This window comes from Struthio camelus, chromosome 3, assembly GCF_040807025.1.
Source record: "Struthio camelus isolate bStrCam1 chromosome 3, bStrCam1.hap1, whole genome shotgun sequence".
In the NCBI taxonomy this organism is placed as follows: Eukaryota; Metazoa; Chordata; class Aves; order Struthioniformes; family Struthionidae; genus Struthio; species Struthio camelus.
Genome location: NC_090944.1, coordinates 43,153,674 through 43,178,018, shown reverse-complemented (window position 1 = coordinate 43,178,018; position 24,345 = coordinate 43,153,674). Strand labels below are relative to the sequence as shown.

The 24,345-nt window shown below is 38.2% G+C and overlaps 1 protein-coding gene across 5 annotated transcripts in view; it reads left to right on the top strand.

The window, feature by feature from the left end:
• The window catches only part of COL12A1 (collagen type XII alpha 1 chain), a 106,284-nt gene that overhangs the window by 71,358 nt on the left and 10,581 nt on the right, over nucleotides 1-24,345 (top strand). For all 5 annotated transcript variants that reach the window (XM_068937562.1, XM_068937564.1, XM_068937563.1 and 2 more), the window contains 13 exons: nucleotides 7-45; nucleotides 147-285; nucleotides 2,544-2,686; nucleotides 3,064-3,173; nucleotides 10,272-10,421; nucleotides 11,585-11,662; nucleotides 12,286-12,372; nucleotides 13,398-13,451; nucleotides 13,954-14,049; nucleotides 15,532-15,585; nucleotides 17,233-17,286; nucleotides 18,467-18,520; nucleotides 19,418-19,489. In XM_068937562.1, the coding sequence (XP_068793663.1) occupies nucleotides 7-45; nucleotides 147-285; nucleotides 2,544-2,686; nucleotides 3,064-3,173; nucleotides 10,272-10,421; nucleotides 11,585-11,662; nucleotides 12,286-12,372; nucleotides 13,398-13,451; nucleotides 13,954-14,049; nucleotides 15,532-15,585; nucleotides 17,233-17,286; nucleotides 18,467-18,520; nucleotides 19,418-19,489 (1,130 nt within the window). The remainder of the gene's footprint in view (nucleotides 1-6; nucleotides 46-146; nucleotides 286-2,543; nucleotides 2,687-3,063; nucleotides 3,174-10,271; nucleotides 10,422-11,584; nucleotides 11,663-12,285; nucleotides 12,373-13,397; nucleotides 13,452-13,953; nucleotides 14,050-15,531; nucleotides 15,586-17,232; nucleotides 17,287-18,466; nucleotides 18,521-19,417; nucleotides 19,490-24,345) is intronic.

Genomic DNA, 24,345 nt, shown 5'->3' with positions numbered 1-24,345 from the left:
TTGTAGCTTGTCCTCTTATTTACTTGGAGGGATACACTTCACCCGGTAAGGAACAGTCTATAATATTTTGGCATAGGTTCATTTATGTCATTTCCCACAGCTGCTCTACAGTGTTTTTTTTTTTTCTTTCCCCTCCTGATTTAAAGGCTTCAAGATGCTGGAATCATATAACCTAACAGAGAAGCATTTTGCTTCTGTACAAGGTGTATCACTGGAATCAGGCTCCTTCCCAAGCTATGTAGCGTATAGGCTCCACAAAAATGCTTTTGTCAGCCAGCCAGTACGGTAAGTTGTCTGCTTAAACTGTTTTCCTGGAAGACTCATATTAGGGCAAGCAGGTGGAGAATGACTAATAGAGTTTATAGCTAGTGTCATTAGTATCTTATAGAAGATGTATTTTTTTGATGTTCTTTTCGCTGAACTCCAAGAAATATACTCCAAGAACATCTGTCATTGTTCTCATTAAATGTTAGTCTTTTTCTTCCTTTGTGATCTGCTCATTATTAATCCAGCTGCTTGTTGTTCCTTTTTTAAGAGTATGCTTCTTAACCATTTAAAACAATTCAAGTTATATGTAATCAGTATAATCTACAGTTTGGCCTGAGGCAATTGAACAACAGCCTCTTTCATACAAAGAACTCCATATTGCCAGATGGAAATCATATCAGTTTGGAGGGATAAGTACCACTTTCTGCAGAGGCATCATACTGCACTAAGCAGCACGCTGATCTCATCAACGTGGGGTAGTTTCTTCTCTAGTTGTGTTGCTGTATTTGGCAAATGGAGTGTAGTCTTCAAGGGCCTGTAGTCCTAGTGCTTGATTATGGAGTCATTCTTTGTTCTTCGTGGTATATGCAGTCATTCTTTTCAACCATCACAAAAAAAAAAAAAAAAGAAGCAGAGTTAGCTTGATTAAGAGGAGTATAGTGGTAGCGGAAGAACAGTTATCTTCCTCATGTCTCTTTATGTCTATTCCTCTCCTACCTTCTTCAGTATGTTTCAGAAAAGTCATACCGAGTCAAAAGAGATGCCTAGAGCTAGCCCATTACTCCTATTAGTTTAAGGAGGTTTAGACATTTTTTCATATAAACTTTCAAAAACTTCTGTTATCCTATGAGATTGGGTAAAAATCAGATCACATGTACAGGAACTGAGATGTATGAAGAATTAATATCCTTTTGCTAGTTTTCTCAGCTTACAACTATAAAAGTTTAGGAAATGAGGACTTTTTGTCTTCTTTGACAGGCTAGTATAGTTTTGGGTGTGAAAGATCCCAGACAGTCTGGATTTTTACAGCCTAGGGAAGTGCAGATAATTCCAGTTAGTGGGACGCTGTTTTGCAGTTCTGTTATATTAATATAAATCTTGCGTTTAGCAGGATAAGTAAGATGATTAAGAGATGATAAAAAGGCAGAGTTTCTGTTTATTTTAATTTTTAAAATGTTACGATACATATTCTATTGTCTGCTGTAAGAGGTGGAGTAGACTTGTCAGAGTATTCCTGGCACCTCCTTTTCTTGAGGAGCCAGAAAATAGTACTCACTTTAGACTAAGGCAGCAAGGCATAAAGGGTTCTGATCCTGGTGGCAGTTGTTTTCATATCCGAGATAACTTGGTATGAGAGTTATAGACAGTGTTGCTGTGTCTACTTTATTATTTTATTTCTTGCACTGTCCTGTGTGGTGTTGTTGACTTACTTAATGATATGATTATTATTGCAGGATGTCTCTAACTATATGGATGCATGAGCTATGCCCAAAAAACAGAGCAACTTCTCTATTAATGTGAAGGTTTCTCTGTCTGTGTTCATAAGGCCAAATTGCCCTCTAAGTCTGCAGAAGTGCCAGTATATTGGCTAAGGAGAAACAGAATTTACACCTTTTTTTGCAGCTCCCTTCCTGTATTTTCCCTCCTTCAGAATATACTAGTGGGCCATTTGATACATATTTTTATTTACTCCTGGCTTTCTATCTTTTTAATGTCTAACAGTCTGAACATTACAAACCTCCAAGAGTCAACGATAGATGAAGTGGAGCCCAAATACCTCACCCATTTCAGGGAATACATTAAGAATCTATCTATCTCCTTCATTGTACCTGTGCTGTGCTGCCAGCACAGTCAAGGGCAGTGTTTTCTGTTGCTTGGCTGTCTAAAATGGGCCAGGTGAAAAAATAATAAAGCTAAGATCTTTCTTTTTTCCATACTAATCATCAAGGAATTTAAAATATGTGTAGTTTATGGTGAATCTTGCCACCAGAATGCATCTCTAAGACCTCTTGCTCGCACTGGCTGTCCCCATAGCCATGGATGTAACTATGGACTCAAAGATAGGCCATGAGTTCATTATAGGAAATCACAAAATGATTTTTATCACGTAGTTCTTTTCTATTTGATGGGGCAGTTGAAATGGTCAGTTCTGTTAAACACTGTGATTCTCCATTACTCTTAAGTCTTTTCTTTGAAAAAGAGCAAATGATGAAGATCTTGTTTATTTTTCTCGTGTGTTTTTGATGTGAAAAAATGTCCTCATGTTCTCTTAACAGGGAGATTCACCCAGAGGGATTGCCGCAGGCTTACACTATCATTATGTTATTCCGCCTTCTGCCAGAATCGCCCAACGAGCCTTTTGCAGTTTGGCAGATTACAGACAGAGATTACAAGCCACAAGTTGGAGTGGTGCTTGATCGTAAGAATGATTATGCTTATTGAACAGAGAATTTATACTTTATAAAGTTACTTTTCATGCATTCTTTCCAAATCATTCCAAAGCCAAAGCATTTTTACATGTCAAAGGGATTATATGCTTTTGTTTTACAAGAATTTTTTTACTTTGTACTTCAATTAATTATTCAACTAAGAATAATTCAACTAATCTATGTCTTGACTTTGTTATTACCTCTAAAACCAGAGGAATGTACATCTACGCAGTTACGGGCCTGTAAAATCATCTATAATCCATGTTTACGCAACTGGATGGTGCAGTATATTTTAACCGAGTGTATCTTAGGATAGTGATTTCAGTAGTACATCTTAAATGAAATGTATTATCTTCATTTGTTGCAGCTGCCAGCAAAGTGTTGTCATTCTTTAACAAGGATACAAGGGGAGAGGTTCAAACTGTAACTTTTGATAATGATGAAGTAAAGAAAATCTTTTATGGAAGCTTCCACAAGGTAAAGGATTGAAATTATGAATGTTATTTTGTGAAGTGCTGTTCTTTGAAACAAAAGACTAGCAAACAGAAGCTAGAGTCAGTTATATCTACTCTCTGTAAGTTGATAGAGAGACTTACAGATTACATAAAACAAAATCTCTGAAGTTGTAGCTCTTCTTTGGTTATGGATTTAAAGGCCTACTCTGAACTCAACATAAGAGATGATTTTCTGGAGATGTGATGTAAGTGGAGAAATATATCGGAACAAGACATTATAGCCTAATTCCTGGCATATGAAAGAGGAAGAATAAAAGATAAACCTGAAAAGAGGAAAAGGAAGCTATGATGTCAAAAGATTGGAGGGGAGTGCAATGATTTGGAATCATTCAGAGAAGAGGAAGATAAGGCCACAGAGAGTAAGCAGCTATGATAGTGTAGATGAAGGCAGGGAGACAAGTTTGGAAGATAAATAGCCTATTGAATAAGATGTATATGTTTAATATACACAATGCATTTGTATATATGTATATATTTACATATATAAATATTTTATATATGTATATATAGAGTACATGTGCGTGCTTATTGATATCTGGGTTAGAGTATTCATGTAAGTGAAGTATTTAGAATGAAACTCTAGTTTTTTGAACTGTCAAAGCCTAGATGGTTAGTGTATTGTTGGCTTTAGAATCACTGTGTCTAAAGTATTCAAAAACATTTAGCGGAGAATATTCTATTAACTGAGGAAGCAACAATAATGAGAAAGAGCACATAATGGATCATATAAGCTACTTGCATGTATATTTCAGGGTATATGAGGGGAGAGTAGTGGATGTTGTCTACCTGGACTTCAGTAAGGCTTTTGACACTATCTCCCATCACATCCTCACAGGCAAGCTCAGGAAGTGTGGGCTAGATGAGTGGATGGTGAGGTGGATGGAGAACTGGCTGGATGGCCGAGCTCAGAGGGTTGTGGTCAGTGGCGCAGAGTCAAGTTGGAGGCCTGTGGCTAGTGGTGCCCCCCAGGGGTCAGTCCTGGGCCCAGTCTTGTTCAATGTATTCATCAGTGACCTGGAGGAAGGGACAGAGTGCACCCTCAGCAAGTTTGCTGATGATACTAAACTGGGGGGAGTGACTGACCCACCAGAAGACTGTGCTGCCCTTCAGAGGGACCTGGACAGGCTGGAGAGCTGGGCAGAGAGGAACCTCATGAAATTCAACAAGGGGAAGTGCAGAGTTCTGCACTTAGGGAGGAATAACCCCACTCAGCAGTACAGGTTGGGGGTTGACCTGCTGGAAGGCAGCTCTGCAGGGAAGGACCTGGGAGTCCTGGTGGATGACAAGTCAGGTATGAGGCAGCAATGTGCCCTTGTGGCCAAGAAGGCCAATGGTCTCCTGGGGTGCATGAGGCAGAGTGTCGCCAGGTGGAGGGAGGTGATCCTGCCCCTCTCCTCAGCCCTGGGGAGGCCTCCCCTGGAGTACTGTGTCCAGTTCTGGGCTCCCCAGGACAAGAGAGACATGGAGCTACCGGGGCAAGTCCAGCAGAGGGCTACAAAGATGATGAGGGGACTGGAGCATCTCTCCTCTGAAGAAAGGCTGAGAGAGCCTGGGCCTGTTCAGCCTGGAGAAGAGAAGACTGAGAGGTGATCTCATCAATGTCTACAAGTATCTGAAGGGAGGATGTCAAGAGGATGATGATGCCCAGTGACAGGATAAGAGGCAACAGACACAAACTGAACCACAGGCAGTTCCATCTGAACATGAGGAGAAACTTCTTTGCTGTGAGGGTGACAGAGCACTGGCACAGGTTACCCAGAGAGGTAGTGGAGCCTCCATCCTTGGAGATATTCAGAGGCCATCTGGACACAACCCTGGTTAATGTGCCCTAAGTGACCCTGCTTGAGCAGGGAGGTTGGACTAGATGATCTCCAGAGGTCCCTTCCAACCTTGGCCATTCTGTGATTCTGTGGTATTTTTGAGTTAGATTTATTATTAGTCTGCTACCTTGCATCAGGATATCTATCCTTATCACCACCTTTTAATGCAAATGTAGCAGTTCCTAGCTGTATCCTTAGTCAAGTGATCTAAAAGTTTGTTTACACAAAGTTAGGTGCTCTTTGGTGAAGCTGTGCTCTCTGTAGGACTTAAGCTCAGACAGTTGACAAGAAAAGTGCTTTCATTGGTAGAATGGAACAATAAAGTATGGAGAATCTGATTTCTGTTCTCCTATCTGCAACACATTCAGTCTGATTTTCTGCTAGTTCATTCACTTCTTTGTACCTCATCCTTCCTTTTTGATAGCACTGTTAGGTGTAAAGCCTTCTCAGAGTAGCAGATGAAATGATCATATATATACACTAAATATCATTATATTCATTATTTAATTTAGTAAATATGCAGAATGAGTGGACATGCAAATGCCACTGTTCTTGCTTATTAGGAATGGCGTCAGTACTCTACATTAACTGAATAAGATATCTGGGTTAGAGTATTCCTGTAAGTGAAGTATTTAGAATGAAACTCTAGTTTTTTGAACTGTCAAAGCCTAGATGGCTAGTGAAATCTTTACAGGTTACTGCATCTGCAGGAAATTATGATAGCTTTGTGCTTGCTTTTATAATTTTATGTACTCAATTATGAGTACATAACTTGATCCTGCCAGACTTGCTTTCCTCTAGCCATTGAGAGGTGCTTGATTCAGACTAAACATTAGTCTAAAAACACAAATTTAAAAATATTTTCCTGTTGCATTAATCATGAATATTTAGGGCAAGAACAAATGTGAGTTGCAATTGCAACATTTTCAGTCAGTTGAAATGCATATGCTTATGTTTTCCTTTATCTCCCTTATGTTTAGTTTAGTTTTCTTCTGATGACTAAATATGGCCGCAGTATACCGTTTGTTTTCTTTATGATACCCTCTCCTGCATGACTAGTCACAGCCAGCATGCCTTTAAGGATACTGATAAGAGGTTGCTTCTGTTGACTTGCTGGTGCCAGAGAGCACATTGGACACCTAGCTCTGCTACAGCTGAAAGTGGTGAAAGCTGGTGCCAGCTTTCTAATGTGCTGAGACTTGATCTCTTTGAAACACTGATGACTACAAAAATCATTCAATATTATAAAAGCTATTGTTTTCTTCAGAATTTGAGAAACAGAAGATAATTCCCCAAAGTATTCCTAGATCATGTCCAATTGCTTTTGTGAACACCTGCATTAGCCTCTGTTTTGTCCTTGGCATTTGGCTCTTTGCCTTTTTTTGTCTGATAGCTCGGTAGGACAACTGAATTTTCAGGAGATGTGTTAATCTACTGGAGTGAGAAAAGTTGCTAATAAAGGCTAGAATAAGTACTGTTTTGGTGCACAAGTGGAGCCATTCTTATTGCCAGGAAGTAATGTTAAAACATAGAACAGCATTTAGCATGCCTCATTCTAGTTGTCAGTTTAAGAGCTGAGACTTCCCTTCTCAAGGACTACAGAGTTCTTCAGGTGAGTGGTGTGAAGCTCTCTACGTGCTGTACTGCCAGCAGTATGTTTTAAGCGCCCACTGGTGATCTCATTGACACTCATATTTTCCCTTGTAGGTTTCTCTAAATGCAATAGAGCTGAGCAGAATTCTCTGATAACACTTAAAATAAAGATCTGGTTATTAATTGGAGCAAACCCCCCAACCCCAGCAGCACTGGCAATTACATTTAAGTGCTTGCTACACTTGTTGGTGAAAAGCAATTAAAGAGAAAGTAAATAGCCAGAATTTTATATTATTTTCATTTTAAATACACTCATACGTATAACCGGAAAGCAATGCAAAGATGTAGAATGGTGTTGAGGAGTAGCAACCATTTGCAAAATATATTAAAACTCTGGAATTGTGAACACTTGGTCATGAAACTATTTCTTAAGCAACACTGAACCATGTATCTTTTTTTTTAGTGCAATGGGCTAATTCTCTTCTTCTTTTCCGTGAAAAGATACAAAAGTTCATATTTTGATATTACTAAAAGTAACTGGGATAGCCATGATTTAAATAGCTGTATTTAGGACCTTACAGCATGTAGCTAAGAGCAGACTCCTCTGGACTCTCTCCAGAATGATTACTGAGATTGCTGTATGACTCATGTTGCTAATGATAACATCATGGGACTCCCCAGCTCATGTGCTGGGAAAGCCTTATGCATCAGCCATGTTGATTAGCTCCTAATAAAGGTTAATAGGAGTTACAGCTGCATGAGAGAAGGAAAATAAGATTACCACATTTCAAAGGGCAGTTTGGCAGTTTCTCCTACCATCAAAGAAATGACAAATCTTTAAAATACAAGAAGATGTTTTCCACAATGTCAAACATTTTTGTGGTTTTCATTCGATGACTTACTGGCTCATTCAGTGATGCCCGGTTAACTACACCTAACTGTGCAGGAAAATTTACTTTGGCATACTTGAATGCTTTGCGTAGCATAGCTATGGTGAAAGTTGTTGAATCTGGCAAGTCCCATAGGAAAAATCCTGACTCCCTGAGACAGCCATTAAACTTATAACTGAATGTTTTGGAGAGACGGACAGCTTCTACTTTCTTACTGCTTACCATGGTAGACGTCCTTTTAGTTTGCAGTTTTGTGATAGTCAGCCACAGGAAATTTGGTAATGAACATATGTCTTTCTGTTGATGTACATATGGGATAAAAGTTTGCTTAGCTTATTGATGTGGTTCATTTAGAAGTAGATCAGAAGACTGTCAAACTTTGTTTTAGAGGGATCCAGGGAGAGACTCAAATGTATTTTCTTTCTTGAAAGCTAAGCGCCATCTAGCATGAGAAATAGTCATTAATGATACTTTATACTAGTACGTTAGAAACTGGAGAAAATGTTTGTTAAAGTTGTTTTGTTGAAAACAGAATGCAAAGATGTTTTATTTACTATTAACACTAAATACACATTTGAATTAGAGTTATTTCTGGGCCATGAAATTTAAATGGAATTCGTGGTGTTAAATGAGCAGTGAGCTTAAGAGAGATTATCAATAACTTGGGAGAATTCTGCTTATTTTTTACTGTACTGAGTCACTTCTTACTTTGGATAGGTAGATGATGGTCAGTCATTGCTGGTTGAATATTTTCAAGTTGATGTTCCCATTCAGTATTCTGAAATAGTTTCCCCTCTCCTAAGTTTTATGTGCAAATGAAAATGGAGTAATATGCACGTCTGCAGATGTATTGTTTGTCTTATGTTATTTGTTGCCAATAGTTAACATTCCGATAGAAAGACTTGCCTGTTAAGTACCTTTAAAAATTAGTAAATTACAGTGGTGATGAGTTTAAACTGTTCAGTGCAGTCATTAACCAGTAAAATGCAGCCGCATAATCAAATGGCTGAATATATGATGTATAAATGATGACGAACTTAAAATTTTTGGTATGATGATTATTGTTTCATTTTGGGGGAAGTTTGATTTGCAGTCCCAAAATATACTGTGGACACACTCAGTTGTCTTTCCAGTTGTTTCTTATCTGGTTAATGAACGATGTTTTGAATGCTAATTAGAAAAAAACCCACCCTTATAGAGAGCACTAAGAATTAAACCGTGATGCCAACTGAATTTAAGATGACAAAAAATAAGGGCAGTTTCAAAAGTCCTTGCGTGTAATGCTTAAGGAGTTTGAGATAAGCTGTGCTGATGCCTTGGAGACAACTCCACATGGGAAAATATTTAGTATGGAAAAAAACCAAATTCTCAGGAGATAGTTCAGCACTTGTTGACTCAGGACATTTAAGGGAATTTCTGTTCTTTCAACTTTATGCCAATTTTTAAAAGTAGTCATCAAATAGCAGTGTGTTTCTGGAGGGTTATGTGCTGTGATAACAGAAGCCTTTGAATATAAACATGTACTTCAAGGATTGTTTACTGATGATCTTAACACTTTAATATTTAAAAAATTATATAGATCTTATATGTTGTATAGAGGATACATACAGTATGTAAGGTATATAAAAACACTGAAGCCTTTCTGTTGCCTGAAGATGTTCTTCCATCAACCGCCTATTAGATTCACTAAAATCTCAGACAAATGTCAGGCTTTTTTTTTTTCTTGGAGAGTCCTGAAGGTCTTCTGTTTTCATGGATATGTAGGAAATTCACTTGCATAACTTTCATTAGCATAATGGCAGTGACCTCGTCAAGTCCTTTGCCCACTTTGAATGAGCAATAGATTCTCCTTTTGTTTTATTCATACATGCTCTGCTATTTAATCCTGTGCAGTCACAGCAGGATAAATCACTGTATTTCCTATGAGATTTTAGAATGGTAACCTTTACTTCAAACCCAATTTCTTTTGTTTTTCTCTTTAAAATTTACTATATTTTCCCAAAACATTACTTTCTCTTTTCCTTGTAAACTTTCCGTTTTCTGCAGCCATTATTTTCTCCCTGCTTAGTTTCTCTTATTTCTAATAATTAATCTCTTCCTCTTCTTCCCTGTTTCCCCCTATTTTGGCATATATTTTTGTAGCCAGATTTCTTTCTTGGTAATTTCTCTCTTGCCTCTCCTGTGATTTTGTCTTTTTCCGGGCAGGCTTCTCTGCTCCCTTCCTTCATCTCTATATAACTAATGCCTCTGGTTGAGTCATCTATGGAAATTGAATCCTGGATCCTTGGATCTGAAACAATCTACGCTCTGAGCTACAGACAGACTCTATTAGCAAGTGGGCAGTCACAGGCTCATAAACCTCTTGTGTGGTCCCAGCCATCAGAAGAGGACAAGAAAGGCTTATATTCACCTCCTCTCACAAATTCTTTTTAATTTTGACTTTTATTCCATCATAAAGCAATTTTCAGGCAAGCTTTTTTTAAATAGTTCATTGTAGTATTACATTTTTATATTAAATATTACTTATTAGCTATGCCTATGTATTCATCTTAAAAGCCCTTCAAGGAATTTTAAAGAAGTAACTAATGTAGTAGGCTTCACTTAAATTAGAATTTTTCTCTCCCTTGAAAGTAAAGCAGAATTTCTAGAAAGCAAACTTAAAACCATATTACAGAAACCGACAAATACTGTTAAAGGTGATATATGCCTATGTGGTTTTGGTCAACTCTCTAAATATTACATTAAACCCTTTTGCAGGTCCATATTGTTGTAACTTCATCAAATGTTAAGATTTACATTGACTGCAGTGAAATATTGGAGAAACCGATTAAAGAGGCTGGAAACGTCACAACTGATGGCTATGAAATACTTGGGAAACTTCTGAAAGGTGACCGGAGATCAGCAACAGTAAGCAATAAACGTTAATCTGTTTATTAATGCACTCTCTTGACATTTTCTGAAAAGAGAGATTAGAGATTAGGGATTGCTGAGAAACTAGTGCTGCGTATGAACCTTCCAAGTGTCTGTATTGCAAAACCCGATGTACTCACCTGAGAAGTTTGGTCATTCTTTTGACAGTCTCTTGGTCTAGCAGAATTACAAGAACAAAAATCAAATGGCTGAAAGTTAAAGACAGAAAAATGCAGACAGGAGGGGAAATGTTTTTCTTTTAATAGGGAGATGGAACCATTTGGAATCATTTACTGTGTATTCTCCATCACTGGAAATCTTTAAATGAAAATTACTTTGTTTTCCTAAAGTAGTTTTTTCGATGAACATATTTTAATTCTGGCAAGTCCTATGGTCTTTCCTAGACTGGATGATCACAGTGGTCCCTTCTGGCTTTATGTTCTGTAAACCTATGATGAAAAAATGGCTGCTGCTATGAAAGGCATATAATTATCTTGATAGATTCACTGTATTGAATGTGTAATCAGTGCTATTACTCAGGCTTCATATTAGAAGACCTAAGTCTGAACTACGATCCATGTACGCAGACCATAACACCTGAAAAAGTTTCTTGGTGAACACATATGTTTGCCTGTATGTATCAAACTTTGTGGCTATGAGGGTGGAAAAAAAAAAGAGAGAAAACTGTTTTTACCATACAGTCTATCTAATGTCCCCACTTCAGCCTTTCTGTAAAACTATTCCCGGCTGATGTCAATGGAAAGTTTCATACATGAATCTGGGTTAATATATGACCCAAGGATTGCAGTCCTTAGAGCTGGTCCAGATGTTCTCTAGCCAGATTTCATGTTGAAGTGCGCAGGCATTCAGCAGATGTAGAAGTTCATCTGTGTTGGTCATTAAGTATTGTGAAATATTTATTGGGTCACTTTATACGGTTACCTTTTGCCCCAGAAGGGGAGCAAGCATCAGTGCTTGAGGTTGGTTCTAGCCTTAAGTAGGCTTATTTTTAATTTTTTACTTTATTTTTAATTAATTTTAAACATATTTTTGTTATTATTGTCAAAAAAGAAGTGAAAATGTGATACTAGGTTTTATAAATAACGTCTCTTGTACCTTTAACTGATCAAGATATGAAGCTGTTTGCTTTTCTTTTACAGTTTGAAATCCAGAATTTTGACATTGTATGTAGTCCAGTTTGGACTAGCAGGGACAGATGCTGTGACCTTCCTTCTATGGTATGTATAAATGAACTGGAGTCTGTTCAGAAAATCATATTAATAACAGATTGAACAATTGCAGTGTTAATCTGATATTATACCTACTGATGACAACACATTTGAATTATGCTTCTCAGAGCAGCTGGTAAACAACACTGTATTTCGAAGTTTTGTGCCTGAGAGAAGAAGATTCAAGTATGTTAGAATGAGTCCCTTAGGAATGGTGGAAAAAACGTCAGTTATCTTTTGTATTTCAGTGATATTTAACATCCTAGGAATTATGAACGGAATAGCTGTATTATTTTTTTATTTCATCTGTTGTTAGATCGCCCTTCAAAAAGTAGCTAGTTTTAACAACAGAAATTGCATATGATTTCGTTTTTGCCTGTGGCTTTGCTGTTGGTGTCTTATATTTTTCTTTTATCTTCTCATATTTTCTCCCAGAGGTTATAATTTGCTAAAAATATAAAAAGTCCTGCAGAAAAAAATTTGAAAAGCAGTCTTCAGCTGTGAGTTCTACTGTACTTGAAAATAGTTGGGATAATAGAGAATCTTGCTGTTATTATTGTAAAAAAGAAAAGTAGGCTACCACCAAATACTTTTCTTTAAAAGGACAGTAATTATCGTGATTGAATTTTCAGAGGGATGAAGCAAAATGTCCAGCTCTTCCAAATGCTTGTACCTGTACTCAAGACAGTGTTGGACCCCCAGGACCTCCTGGACCAGCTGTAAGGAACTAATTAATGATTTTCTAGATTTTAAATTTATCATGGTACTTTTGTGTTGATCAAAGTGAAAAGAGAGAGTTTTGATTTGAGCAGACAGCATTAAAACCAGGTGCTTTTCTTCAGTGTCTATCTTAGGGAAAGTTTGATACTCCTGTTCTTGTGTTCCGCTAGTAAGTGGAAACCGCCACTCAGTTAATTTATGATTTTGTGAAACAAAGGTCAGTCAGAGAGACGGCTGCCATCAACAGGTTCATAACATCATATTATTCTGTTCTCTTTCCTTCTTAGTTCAGAATACAATTGGGCAGCTCCTGCCACCTATACTTGTCTATGTAACGATCTTTTTTGCGTATTTTCACTTTACTCGCTGTGACTAGCTCCTCATTGTTTGACAGTTTGGAAAATCTGGCCCAAACTCAGCTTGCATTTTTCACACAAGGTATTTTTGTGTATGAATGTACAAATATTTTTCCTAAATACAGAGTCAGAATTTCACTCCAAGAAAAGACTCTACTTTGTCAGGGAAAGAAATTAGTTACTTTTTTTTTTAATGCGGAGAGATAGTACTCTATTGAACGGACATGCTCCTACCAGTTGCTTTAAAGGTAAGGGAGTTATATTCAGCCCAGTAGTCCTACTTCAAAGCTACCAACAAATGCTGTATCAGGCATATGAAGCCTGTTTAAGTGGCCTGGCAGTCTACTGGAGAGGTAGGCAGTGATTTTGAGGGTTACTCTGTCTCAGAAAACTGGATATAAATTACATGAATTTGTATCTGCAAAGACAAAAATGATAAAAATAGTTAAAGGGCTGAATTGGCAAGGCTGAAGTCGATGTGGTTTACTGAAGTCCTGATGCATCGTTTATTCTTACTTTAGTACTGTTGGCATTGTGATCTACACACTTCAAAAGTTTGTACTTTGACATAGAAATTTGATATAGGAATAAAGAGAGTTCATAGCGCACACTGGTAAGATGTGCCCTTGCCTGTATAAAATACATTTCTTTCCAAATATTCAATTTAGGGTGGCCCAGGTGCTAAAGGTCCCAGAGGTGAAAGGGGTTTGACCGGATCATCTGTAAGTATCTTTCTGCAATAGATCTATCATGTTGTGACATACTTACCTGTATGAAGATTAGTATGCTGAATTCTATCTTGTGCTAAGAATGGGGATTATAAAAATTTAATTGGAAATACAGCTATATGTTTTTTATGTGCAGTCTATCTATTTAAGACTATATAAGCAGCCTAAAAGGCATTGACCCCACATAAGGAAACTAGATCGCATATATGAGGGTGGAAATATACACCCTGCAGCATTGTTCTCTTCTGTACAGAGAAGACAGCTATGCTTCCAGTTAACACTGCCAGAAAGCTTGTGTTGGGCTGAGACTTCCAACTTGACTCAGAGAATAGCTTGTGAAAAGATACAGCATTTGAATAGAAGCAGCTTCCGGGATATAGCCTATTTTGAAGTGTCAGTGTGTCTCCAGGGTGCTGACTTACCCTAAAGTGCCTAACTCAAAAGATTTTGCAGAAGAGGTTGTAGTTTTAAATCTTGTTTTATTTTCTGCTTTAAGGGGCCACCTGGTCCTCGTGGTGAGACAGGTCCTCCTGGGCCTCAAGGTCCGCCAGGTCCGCAGGGCCCCAATGGGCTGTCAATCCCAGGAGAACCGGTGAGTGGCCGTGGGGAGTGTGGGTGACACTGTGTGCAGAGACAGAGCTGTCAGCAGGGGCAAAGGTCTCAGGAAGAGGCTGGCAACTTTGCCCTAATGCTCTTTTTCCTCTCTAACACAGGAACCTTATAAAACAAGTCTCTTTCAGTACAATAACATCATCTATCCTATGCCTATGAAGGGACAGGGAGTGAGTGCTGAGTGATGCGCGTTGTGTTACAGCATTTTTTCTGTTACAGTTTTTCTGTATAGTTCTTAGGACTGTGGCTCCTAGGACTCAAAAGTCTAGGGCTCAAAACTATCATAGGCATACAAACATAGCCCCGAGTTTCTTGGCGGGCTTTCTTGCTAAAAGCATGTGTATTTTAGTAAAGCCTACTTCTGATTTAAGGTACATGCCTTCAAGCCAGAGTAACGCTATTAGTACTGGTGAAGTTTTGCTAGATTCAGGTGTATTTTAATAAATAATCAGAAAGAGTTTGTTAACCAGTATAGATGCTTTTCATTTTTCAGTTGTAAACTAGGAGGTTGCTTCACCAAAATGGCCTAGAGACACCAAACAGCATGAAATGCTAAATGTGTTCTTTTCACATGTAGAATATAATAAATATTTTTATTTATCACATGCATTTTGAAAGCCTTTGAAGAATGAAAGCACCAATAAAACCAACGTATTGCTTGGAACTTATTATTAGTATAAATAAGTTACAAGGCCGCTTCTGAGTCATATAATTTTGTTTTTCATATCAATTTACAATTTACATTTGGAGGCTGTGTTTATAAATTGCTAGATGATTCATATGTCATTAGCAGTTATTAATGCTGAGTTATCTAGCAAGCCACTGCTGAAAATAAGTATTGTGGTGCCAAATCTAGCTCATGTGGGTTAGACTATTCATATAAACCATAACCCTGTAGTATATGTGGAATGCAGACAGGTTGCGAAAGGCAGTACATTATTTCTTTGTGTGCTTCCACATTTCCTGTCCTAGAAATGCGTAATGCCTTTTAGACAGTGGGCTAGAGAAAAACTGTGACATCTTAAGAAGACCAAGCTTTTACGTTCTTCCTTGATGTAGCAGTTCCATTCCCCAGTTGAGAAGGATGAGGATCGATAGGAGAAAATATGTAATCCTTCCCTGCTTCACCTGTGAAGACATTAATATTGTTTTACAGTCTCTCTTACTGAAAACTCTATATCACTTATCAAAATATCTGCCCCTCCCCCAAAATATCTTTTTGTTTATATTTTTAATATGTCAGCCAGTCTTCTTGCATTTGCAAATGCCTATGAAATGATCATTATTACTTCACTGAAGAAATAAATATATCTTAGTTTTTTCCATAATACACATTTGGTTTATGGATTTCTTAGTTTAGGTATTTTGCAGTAATTATCTTGTGTGCATTTACATGGATTAGTTATTTTGCTATTCTGTTCTGTAATTCAGACTCTCTAATAATCATCTCTGCACACTGTAGGGGCGTCAAGGAATGAAAGGTGATGCTGGCCAGCCTGGGCTACCAGGGCGATCGGTAAGTTGATTCTTAGATAAGAATCTTACGTCACTTAGCATATTCCTAATGTAGGTTGGCTGATAGACAGCTGTCTCTGACATCACCAAGAGTCATAGACTCTTTTCAGAGCTTCCTAAGCACTAGTTTTGGAAACATATTTAGCTTACGTTTAGGCATTTGAAATGTGGGAAATACTAAATCTTTCAAAATAGAGAAAGATTAAAAGAACAGCTGCACTATGTCAGACCAAATGTCCATCTAGCCAGTCATGAACACATGGGAAAAGACCCATGGATTAGGAAAAGTACACTGATACTTCCCCTGGAAGGCCTCAACTTCTGACCACCTATGGTTTAGTGTCTTTGTGAAGTAGAGGTTACAAAACCTTTACTGAACTCTTCTTTAACAATGTTACCTAATTATTTTTTGAAATCATTCTTTTGGAGCTGAAATTATCTTGGGACAGTGAGTTACACAATTATATGCTTAACTATATGCTTTGTGAAATAAGAAAACAATATAAATTTCATTTACTTGCAGGATTCTATATTGTAAAGTAGGATTAAATTTTGTGGAAAAAAAACTAAGAGTTTTTGGATAATCAGCCAACAAGCTGTTTTTCAGGTCTGAGAGGTTTGGTGTGTTTTTTTTTTTTTTGAAATCTGTATGAAAAGCTAGGGTAATGTGATCAGTAGATTATAGGTTTACTATCTAAGGTCACCCTCTGCCCATGTGCTGACATAACTAATCTTCCTCAGTTACTTATATTGTCCTTCATTTTATTGAGGATGTAAAAATTATATGAGAGTTGCCTAAGTGGTCTTGTGGATATAGCTTCATATATCAAAGGAGGTCAGTTATGGCCCAGGATCCTCATATTCCTTACCTGTTTTATTAGCCCTTGTAACTATGAGGAATATACATTTAGGCAGTAGGAATGTCCTGTACAAAGTAATGCTGCATTTAAGTGACGGTGGGATGAGGAAAAAAAGAGGAAAAAGTGGACCACGTGATATAAAAAGACTGTTCAATATCTGATTCTTATAATAAGGGTATTGATCCTGCAGGGTGCTGAGTGAAATCATTCCTGGGTGTCTTCTGATGTGGTCTGTCTAATTTTAGCATTTAATCTTAACCCAGAAGCTACGAAGAAGAGAAGCAGAGAATTTAGAATCTGCAAGATATCTGCAGCAGATTGTTAAAAAAATAGAAGAATAGTGTAAAAGGAGGAAAGAATAATAAAGCAAGACTCTATTTTTTTTTTTTCTTCAGAAATTCTTTTCTGAGGGATAACTGCAGCAAGACTTTCGTTCCGGGTGTTAAAGGATTAGCTGACACTTAAGCCATACTTGAAAAGGCAATGAAAAGGATATATCTGTTTTTTGATAATAGGACTGAAAATTCTTTTTGAAGTTAAATTGTGGGTTGGTAAGAGAGGAGAGGAAAACTGCAGTAAAAAATAAAGTGAGGATGAAATAAAAAGTAGAGTTGTATCATGTATATGGAATAACTGATTTCTCCCAAAGATCTGTTTTATTTTTGTATTGCCAAAAAGCAACGTTGAAGGCAATTGGATGTTTAAACGTGTACGACTGTGCTGGAAGGGTTAGCGTAGCAGATATTTTCTCCATCTTGGATACAGTTTATCATTTGTCTTCCCTCTAGGGAACCCCAGGTTTACCTGGTCCACCTGGCCCAATGGGACCTCCAGGAGAAAGGGTAAGGTTTCCTCGGTTTATCTCGTTAAAGGATCAAATAATGGCTTTTTTTTCTTTATCATAGCTTTCTGTTTTCAAATGCTTTGTAGAAAACACCTAACCTGGAGAAGTAAAAGTAGAAGGACTGGAAAATATTGGAGGTGAAAGCCTCCCCTGATAGCCATAGGGTAGCCACAGCCAGTTTCTGCTGACTAGGTTGTCAGATGCTTGCACACGTAGAGAGTGGTAAGCCCACTGCGCAGGGCTCTGCTGAGCCACTCACCCCTGCTGTCTTCCACATACTGTCACTGCTGGCAGGAACCCCTTGGAGCTCTACTGGTCTCGATGTTTGGGAGATGTCACATCCCTAAAGACTCTATCTGTGCTCCTACTGGGAAGGACAAGTTTGCTCCTTAGCCTTTGTTTGGAGCCAAAAACTTTTCTTTGAATGGGGGATTCTGAAATGTCCTCACAATGAAGGGAATGCTCACAGATATTTTATTGTGGAGCTGTTGAAATCACCTTCTAGGCACATCTCTTTTATGTTCACAGTGGCACATCATCCTTGAGACGTCTGAACCAGTGACTTAGCTTGACAGCCAAAATTAATTGATGACATATGCCTTTATAGTTATCCTTTAGTGGGATTTGATAGCCAGAAATGAAGACACAGCATCATGTGATATCCACTTGCCAAAGAACATACCAGAGCATGGGTCATCAGTGGACCATAAATGTTTGTTTGAGAAGGCTGTATTAGATTACTGAAATAGAGTTTCTCAGCATGTCTTCCTGTAGGGGGTGTATCTGAGAGGGAGGTGTTCTGTTGTTCTTCGTTTGTTGAAGTAGGAACCTCAGATTTTCCAGCTAATCTGTGAGCAGAGAGAACAGCAATAAGGACAGTCTTCCTCTTCTGTGACAGAACAACATTTCCTTTTCTCAGATAGTGTTGAGAGGGACTCACTCCATCTTCAATTAATCAACAGCACCTGAACATCTTCTAAATTTGCTGAAGTCCACTGTTTGATAGATAGCCTTCCCATTAGAAGGTATTAGCTGTGGTAGCTACTTTGAGATAAGTTTTAAAATATATGCTAGTAGTAATTAGAAGTATGGCAATTATGTAATCTTAAGGACCATTTTAATCAGAGGATTGTTACAATCTTAGGTTAATCTTCACTCATGTTTTCATTTTTGAATAGGGTTTCACAGGAAAAGATGGTCCCACAGGTCCAAGAGGTCCACCAGGACCAGCGGTAAATATTATTTTGTCCTCGTATACACTGAAATGAGAGACATGAGCCAAAAGAGAGCCAAACTGACATTTTCACTTTCTGTGAAATATGAAATGGATCCTTTATATAATATCAAACAGATCTGAAAACCTTTCAGTAAAAGGTGAACAGAGAGCTGTGTAAAACGTGGATTCACAAACATCGTGAGAGTTTAATGCTGCTGTCAGTTGGCTTTACCCCCTTGACTTCCAGTGGTTTCTAAGCTGACTTCTGCCAGCGTAAACAAGAGAAGAACCAGTTTGCCTGGTTCTTTGGTCATGAACTTGGAATACATAGCTTGATCTACTGAAACTAAGCACCTTATTGCCTGTGGTCTGGAGAAAATAGCCTCTGTCAATAATACAAATAATTGTTTCCTGACAAGAATTTTTGAAAATTAGTCTTTTTCTTAAAAATCTAATTCATTGTATTATGTGTGGCCGTGTTAGAGGAGGTGTTGGTCTTTTATTTGCTCACAAATCACTAAAATTCATTTTATGGGCTCACTGTTGTGAACTTTTACACGGATCACAGACTTGCTACGCAAAGTGAGAAGGCCCAACTGTCTGATACTTGTTTAGGAAGCCCTCATTAAGAGCCATACCCAAAACATGCAGGCACTCTCTGCATCTTTTGATTCTGAAATGCCTTTAGAATTGTGATGTTTTGTAGAAGAACATGTTTCCACAAAGAAACAAAATCTTTTTTCTGGAGGAAAGTTTTCGAATATGATGTGTACCTAACAGAAGAAAAAACTGATATGAGGCATTTTTGGTATTGCTCTGCGCTCATTAATACCACAGCAAGTTTCTTATCAGACAACTGCTCTTAGACTGTTGTGGGTCGCCACAATTCCCTTTACATGTCTTTCTGCTGTAGGGTGCCCCAGGAGTTCCAGGAGTTGCTGGCCCAAGTGGAAAACCAGGGAAGCCAGGAGATCGTGGAACACCAGTAAGATAGTGATACATATATAGTATCAATTTTAAAATTACATTCTCTCCGTTGGTGAATATAAGACTTACCCTTGCGTTAAATACTTACCTCACACTTATGACAGTGGTTAATACAGTGGAGCTGACCTAAGACTGCAAGGCTTCTTTCAAACAGTTTTGTTTTTACAGCATGTCTTTTTGCTCAGTTTAATAGTTAGGGCTGGAAATTGTGGTCACTGGTTTCTACTAAAAAGATTGTACACTGTTATGTGCCAAGATATATATTTTTACACTGTATAAGCATGAAGAGCTGGGTCAGCAAAATGACTGGAAAGTCTCTATATTTGTGTGTGTGTGTGTAGTAAAAAAGTGGTGTGCTGCTGAAGGTGGAAAATCTTTGATAATGTTATACGATCACTTTTGGCTAGCAAATGTTTGGAGTTTTAACACTATGATTTTGAAATCATCTGAGAACTGTGGGTTCTATACAGACCTCTAAAGTTAAAGTGCATGTTGGATGGGGAGAAAGAGCAGAAGGTGCAGCCTCCCACCAGCACTTTCAGGAGAAATTTAAATTGATTTATCTTACAGCATCTCTGAGAAATTACATTTGAGTCAGGAGCGAGGGTAGCAACTGAAAGGGGAAGTCATTCATTTTTGTACCGTATCATTTGGAAATCAGTCAGAATTTTCCATCCCACTTCAAAGTCACTGTGTATACAACAGCTGGATAGTTTGGAGGCATATATAGTAGGCTGGCAGCTTGATGATTATGAGCTATAAGATCCCAGGAGCACCTGGAAGCTGGATCGTTTTCATATGTGCACTGAATTCTGCCTGCACTTGTGAGCCTATAAATCCCATTTGTCCTTGCAGAAGAGGGCACTGGGTCTCTTAGGAAGGAACTGAAGCTTTTCTACCTTTAGACATTGCTAATGTGATATTCCTGCCGAGTCACATGATTGATGGATGTAGCTGTGCCAGGCATAGGGTGCTGTGGTTTGTTCCCAAGACAGGTGTCCCGGTGTAGTGGTGAAGATCTTTTGCAGGTAACTAACGTGAAAAGGAAGGAAATTTGACTTCAAGCCTAGTTCCAAAGCTTTTGCAAAGCAAAGCAGTCAATCTCTATCCGAGCACCATGTGCAAGTTCTCCTACATTCTAATCGTAAGACTTCCTTTCAGTTAGAACACAATTTTTTTCAGTTATTCCACTTTCTTGTAATGTGACACTGTGCATCGTATTTACTATTTCTTATGTTTCTAGAACATATCTCAGCAGGAATTCTGGCCTGCACCTTGCACAGATGTTTTTATCAGACTCCTGGTGGACAGAATTTCAACAGTCTCCTTTGTGTCCAGTGATAGAATTGCCAAAGGTGCAGCCTAATGGCCAAATGCAACTTTCAGTGTTCTTAATGATAGTCCAGACCTGCCTGCGTTTGTAACTTCCTGCCACGGAGAAAGATAGTGAGGCTTTGCATTGCCTCTGGTAAATAGGAGGAGAAAACAATTTGTGACTAGATCCTGACATTTTTCTTCTGCTTGAGCAATCTGTAGTGATAGTACTACAGCACAGGTCAGGTGACAGACCCCTGCAAAGCAAGGAACATTACACCCCAGGCCAAAGATATACAAAGTTATAGGCAAATTTTGAGGAGCCTTGGTGTTGCTAAGACATTCCCAGTGAATGCAGTCAATTGAAGTTCTTTCCTGATGTGTTAAATACCATTAATGTGCGAAGCTAAGGCAGACCACACCACTAACATGGCTGTAAACGTTTCTCCACTGTGATATATGTACCTATATTAAAAAGAGTTGTTACCTGAAGGGTTAACTGAATTTTCATAGGAAATAGGAAATTTGAACCTGTAATCGGTTCATAAGTACTTCCAAGAGAAACCTGTGGAAGTTTTCAGTATAGTAAGAAAACAACTGGGAAAGAAACACAAATGAATCAGTAGTCTATTGAGAACCGAGGACTGTCTATCTTAGAAGAGGCTACAACATTTGTTTAGTTTGATAAATAGAGGTTGAGAAAGAATTTGATAGTTGTCCATAAATATATGCAGCCAGAAAAGTTAGAAAGAGTCATTAAGCTAAAAGGGGATGCTGGCTCAGGAAGAAACAGATATACATTTTATGTGAAAAAAAATTAGCCTGGGAAATAGAAGATTTTGGACTATCAGAGAAGAAAAGTTCTGGTACTGTTGTTTTATAGGTGTGAAAGCGCAAACAGTACTGGGATGGTTAGGTAGACTGAGTCCTTTTAAGATGGAACTCTCTTGTTATAAAACGGACTCTGCGAAATGGTGTTTGTGACAACAGGATCTAGCTTTCTTGGTCTAGAAGGGCCCCAGGAAATATGCAAGACATTTATGTTTTATGTATACAATTCCATTAGATTGATGCTTCCAGGACTTAACAGACTGTGAAAACCTTTAGAGCATAATCCTATGCACATTAGGGAGAGGTCTATTCTGATGTAAATGCTGTTCTTGAGCATTATCCCTTCTCTGCCAGCAGGTATCCATTGATCTTGCATCCATCTATGCAGAGATCCTCTCCAAAGAGGTTCTCAAAGAGATGGTGTTTGGGAGCAGCAAACTGATGGTTCCTGTGGAGGGAAAACATTCTTTCAAGGAAAACAATCAAGCTCATTGTCTTTTAAATAAAAAAGCAAACCTTTTATTTTGTCCTCCTTCAGCTGCAGAACCTTGCTACAGCTCCAGCCTTCATCCCACAGCTCAGAAAAATCCCACATGCAGCAAAAACTAGCATTTCCTCACACTGACCCCAAGTGACTCCCTCATCACAGGCTATCAACAAACTAGAATGTCAGCAGCAGCTGCTGCTTCTCACAATGTTGGCAGTTGACTAAATTGAACGTTTTTGTCTATTAAAAGAAAATAAAGTGAAATTTAAGGAGAATATATCCAAGTGGGAGGAAGATGCAAATAACAACTCAGTAACTGCAATTGTAATTATTTTTTGGAAATCACAGTTCTAAAACATCTAGATGGAAAACAAACTTTGTCATTAACATAGTGCCAGTTTGTCTCTAATCTTTAAGTTTTAAAATTAATTAAGAACAGCCCCCTACGTTTCCAATCATAAGGCTAAATCTGTGTATCTTTGCAAGGTAGCAAATGGGAGAATGAGGCTTGCTTGATTTCAATGAATTGACTGACTATGTATAGTTTATACTTAGTGAATGGCCTTTACATTCTTTTAGCTGGCGGACCTCTGTTGGCGGCACTTTGGGGCAATGTTGTGCCTTGTTACTACAGCAACTTCTTTTCTGATCAGCACGGCTTTTGGCTGAAATCAGCCTCACGAATTTTTCTTGACCGGTCAGCAAGGATATTTCCAGAAATAGTATATAGGATTGGAATATTTTAAGTTTGCTTCCGTTTTTTTCTCTTCTGTGTAGAGCTATCTTGTGTGCATGCTCTAGCAAATGAAATCATCGGAACAGGATGTTTTAAGTAAATATTAGAGCATTGCCAGCACAGTAAACCAGAAATGAGCGTTTGATTTGTGTATGTACTAATAATCTAATTTCTAATGCTTATGCTTATCTAGTGAAGGAACAAGAGATGCAGTATATGATTTATTTCCAGTCAAAACAACACAAGGTTGTACTACGAAAGCCTTGCAAAGAATGAGCAGTTATAATAACTCTGTGCTCAGCAGATAATTTCAAATAAATATGCTTTCAGACAATGCCAGAAATTGCCAAATTGCAACCGAAAGAGAAGTATCATCACTGACAAATCATTTTTTAATGATGTTTTCCCAAATTTTTGTATTGCAGACTAGTGAAAGTGAAAAAACTGACTACTGGCTTGTGGGTATTTTAGAAAGATGCGATAGTTTATGGCTGACACTTTAATGTCCATTGAATTGAGAGTCAAATTACATCTCTTTTAGAGTTTTGGTACATCAGCATTTGACATACTGTTAGTTATTAAAGACTGAGAGATAATAATGCCGTAAGTGTTTTTCTGATGGTTTTAATTGCTACAGTTTATTTACGTTGCTATGGCATTTACAAGTCCCTGGTCTCTTTCAGCACTTGGATCTGCTAGGCTAGGACTGAAGGACAAACCTTTTCCCTGTGGAATTCACAGAGTAAGAAAAGGTGCAGGTGAAAGAGTACCAGAGAGAAGGGAGAGAATATCCATCAGTTTGACGGGCAATAGACTTTTGATTCTTCATAGGTATATTGGGTGCATATTAGTAAGTGGCTAGTATTTTGCAAATTAGTGGCATAATTTATTCTAGGGGCACATATGCCATATTGGTGTGGCCATTCTGGATCTTTCATTTGAGTCTGTACAATTAATTTCACATGAACAAGCTGTCAGGCAGGAAGCTGCAATGCAGATAAGCCATGTGCCGAGTACTAACTCATGGATGGATGAGCTGCCTTGTATTTTCTGTGGAGTGCCATGAGAAGGTGTATGCATCACTACTGCTGAGAAGCTCAGCGCACTAAGTTCACACCCTGAGATGTACCCCATGGGAATTTGTTTGCCCAGAACTTTGATGGAGTTTGTGAAACAGTGCCGCTGCATTCAATTCGTATCCAGCTACACTGTGACCTCAGTGGAATGATTTGTTGTCTTGAGTTGTTGAAATTATTTGTGGGTACTGTAGGAATGTTATGAAAAACAGCTACAGCCCACACTTAGCATTTGCTTTGTTAATGGCGATAAACAGGCTTCTTAAAGAGATACTGAGCATTAAAAAGTGGTAATACTTAGGATGTATGTGTAACTATGTGGAGAGCCATGCAGAGCAGCAGATGACTGAACTGGTCTTTCACCTTTGAAATATGTCGTACATTCAAACTGTAATTTAGGCTACAAGTGA